At 39.2% G+C, this 3,383-nt stretch overlaps 1 protein-coding gene across 1 annotated transcript in view; it reads left to right on the top strand.

Moving 5' to 3' along the window:
* The window catches only part of pacs2 (phosphofurin acidic cluster sorting protein 2), a 111,417-nt gene that overhangs the window by 104,278 nt on the left and 3,756 nt on the right, over positions 1-3,383 (top strand). Inside the window, exons 21-22 of the mRNA XM_014026814.1 lie at positions 1,946-2,109; positions 2,753-2,979. Coding sequence (XP_013882268.1) covers positions 1,946-2,109; positions 2,753-2,979 — 391 coding nt within the window. The remainder of the gene's footprint in view (positions 1-1,945; positions 2,110-2,752; positions 2,980-3,383) is intronic.

The following is a 3,383-nucleotide window of genomic DNA, read 5'->3' on the forward strand; positions in this document are numbered from 1 at the left end:
GAGCATAGAAATATCATTTACATACTCCTAATGGAATATGTTAGCGTTCAGGAAGATAAGTCATCATGTGACCTTCATGTGTTTGCTAAGCATTAATTAAAAAATAATTACTGAAGCTGATAAGAAAATATGCATATATTTTATAATGATCTATTTTGTATTATCAAGATAGAAAATGACACACAAACACACAAATCTGCAGCACCGCTAGATGGCAGTGGTGTAGCTACCTAATGTCAAGCATAGACGTAAGGTAGTAGACTGATGAGGCTTATCATAGTTGATTGAAAATGACCATACTTCAAACATCATGAAAAGTAAATCTTCTGATTTACTGCAGTAAACACCCTTAATTTAAAAAAAATCCTTGTACATAAACAAAAGCATGTATACTCTATTTAAAACAATATTCTGTAGATTTGCAGATAATCTTAGTCTCTTTTTAGAGTTGAAAATAGAATAACTTTATCTTTATTATCTCTGCAGGTAGGGGGCTGGTTGTTTACAGCACATGCAATTTCCAGTTAGCTTCTTAGCTTCCTTCACAGTCGAGCTGGCGCACTGCATACGTCATGGCCAAACGTTAGTGACTGGGTAAACTCAGATCCAATTTTTTTAAACTTCTATGTGAAACCACTACAGAAAGAAATCATTTCTCAATAGCTGAGAGTCCAGATCCTCTGTACGAAGCAAAGAGTGGAACAAGGGGCTGGTTTTTACCAGGCTAGGAAATCACAAAACTTTTATACACAACCTTAGAGCTGGGCGGTATGACCTAAATTTTATATCACGGTATTTTCAACAATTACACCGGTTTCACGGTATTTGACGGTATTTTTTTCCTCTCAGCTGATAATAAAATGTACAAACTTTGTTTGTTGACTTTTTTCTTTTACTGTACCTCTGTATCACTGTCTCCATTCTCTTGTACGTCTTTTCTTCTCTGCCTGGTTGTAGACAGTAATCATGCACTTTAGTCTGATCATGAAGGGTTGAGAAAAGATCATCATTTGGTCAATCGTCTGTTAATAAAACTTAAAAGGACGACTCACCTTGCACACCAGTCAGCTTCACTCTACAACAAAACTACATCCCCCGGGCTTTTCATAATAGAAGCACGTAAAAATCTCTATGCATTAACGTCTCCATTATAACATCGCAAGTTAAATCGAACCGTGCATGTCACTGAAGAGTTGTTTACTACATTCARCAGTGGTGAAAACGGGATGTTTGTTTTACGTCAGTCAATATAAGCAGATGAAACACCCCCCGCTTCCAGTTATTGCAACGTTAGCATGCTAATGCCCTTAGCGGTGCTGCGGGAAACATGTCCCCCAGGAAACAGTTCACTGGCGGCCGCGGCGAAACGTTCCGCACGTGTTCAACCAATGTGTCCGGTATTCAGTTAATTCATATCATAACAAAAATAAAAACCGGTTTTTGGTACAAAACGGTATACCGCCCAGCACTGCACAACCTTCTGACTGAACCACTCCCTTTGGGGCAAAAAACGTCACTGATATGGAAAGCACAAGTTCTTAAATTTTATGAAAAACTGTGTGTTTGTCTGTTGTTTAGTGTGAGACATGTTTTATCTTAACCGTCCCTCAAAAGTATGGTCTGTACTGAGATGACCCAAATCACGGGTCACTCAAAACAGAGCGCACACTACTATTTATTCTGAGCTTAATCACAGTATAATCAAATATATAATTACACAATTGATTACTAAACATAGTTTACCTACKTCAATAAAATTATTTATATGCGAAGTACTTCTAAAAATCTGTGCAAACAATAAATATTCCATCAAGTCCCTCTCACTTTTGACAAAACGAAAATTATGTTTTTTTTTTAGTATTTCTTTTTTTTTTTTTACCTCTGACTTGAGGCAAATTTCTGACTTCTCAGTACTGTGTAGGAATTCTGTGTCTAATCTGCTCAGAGTCTGAATGAAGTGTTTCCTTTTGCAGGAGACTCTGATGATGCCGCCCCTCTGGGCTCCTCTTTCCTCTCCTCCACCCCGCCRCAAGTTTCACCTGCTCTTAAAGAGGCTTCACCAACACCTCCCCCTTCTCCTGCAATCAACACCAGCTTCTGTGCTTACAGGTAAAACATGGAACCTGACTGAAAGAGATGTCTTTACTCTTTGAACTTTTCTGCTAATTTGAACAACCGCTACATTTTTTTGTGTGTGTTGTTGTTGTTTTCCTGTTTACAGTTTCATTCAATACATTTTTTGGACTGTAACTATTTCATCATACTTTGAGGCTGCAATAGCTCAGCGGTCACATCCACAGTCTTTTAAACCTGAGGCTATGGGTTCCAGCCCAGGTTGCATTGGGAAGAGTGTCCGACATGAAGCAATTGCCAAATTTTTCTTGTGAACTCTGTCACTGTGGCAACATCTGTAGAAGGGAAGAGTTGAAGAAAAAAAAAACAGTTTCAGCCATTTTAGCAACTCACATATTAAAACTTTATGCTCTTTCAGGACATTGCGGCTATGACTTTTGGTTTTTGTAGCTGTTATGCTTTTTCAAGGGGACAGATTGTGTTGTAAAGTGCTTTGAGCATTATGGAGGGATAAATAAAGCCCTATACAGGCCCTGTACAGTCCATATACCAGTGGCTTATGAGATATTTCGCGAAAAAACACACACACACAGTTAGTCTTGTGTAAAAACTTGTGTTGCCTTTGCCTTTWTTTAAAACAAGTTTGCTTGTAGACTAACCTCCTGGTTGTTTTTTCCAGTTCCAGTGGTCAGTCAACAGAGTTGATGGGTCTTCAGGTCGATTACYGGGTGGCGGCTCCAACAGAGAGGAAGAAAGACATTGAGAAGCGTGACTCTTCCTCCAAAAACACTCTGAAGTGCAATTTCCGTTCGCTGCAGGTCAGCCGGCTGCCACTGGGGGTATTGGAGCCAAACCCTCASCCCACCATGTCCATGACTGTGGTAACCAAGGAGAAGAATAAAAAGGGTACGTTGTGCACTTTGTTACCCAGAGGTGTACTATAAAGTAAGCTTAAACTGGGCTTTTTTTCTTTAGCTTGGCTTGAAAAAACCTAAATTCCATTAAGAAATTACAGGTACTGCGACAGTGGYTCTGATGTCACTTTGTTAACATTGTTTGTTTTAGTCTCACATGTTTACATAAAAATAAATTCAGACAAGGTGTCAGCTTCGTAGATGGAGTTGGTTCCACACAGTGCTTTAAGTGGACCGGTACACGCCAGTACACATTATCACCACCTCTGTAAGAAACTTGTCCACCAAATTTCCCACCTTCTCAATTAATGAGGAAACACGAGTTCTTTTCATGAAAGATAAAACCTCTCCAGAGTGACAGTGAGAATCCACACATGCTAACACATGTAGCATGTG

The sequence above is a fragment of the Austrofundulus limnaeus genome, unplaced genomic scaffold (assembly GCF_001266775.1).
Source record: "Austrofundulus limnaeus strain Quisiro unplaced genomic scaffold, Austrofundulus_limnaeus-1.0 Scaffold592, whole genome shotgun sequence".
NCBI classification, from domain to species: Eukaryota; Metazoa; Chordata; class Actinopteri; order Cyprinodontiformes; family Rivulidae; genus Austrofundulus; species Austrofundulus limnaeus.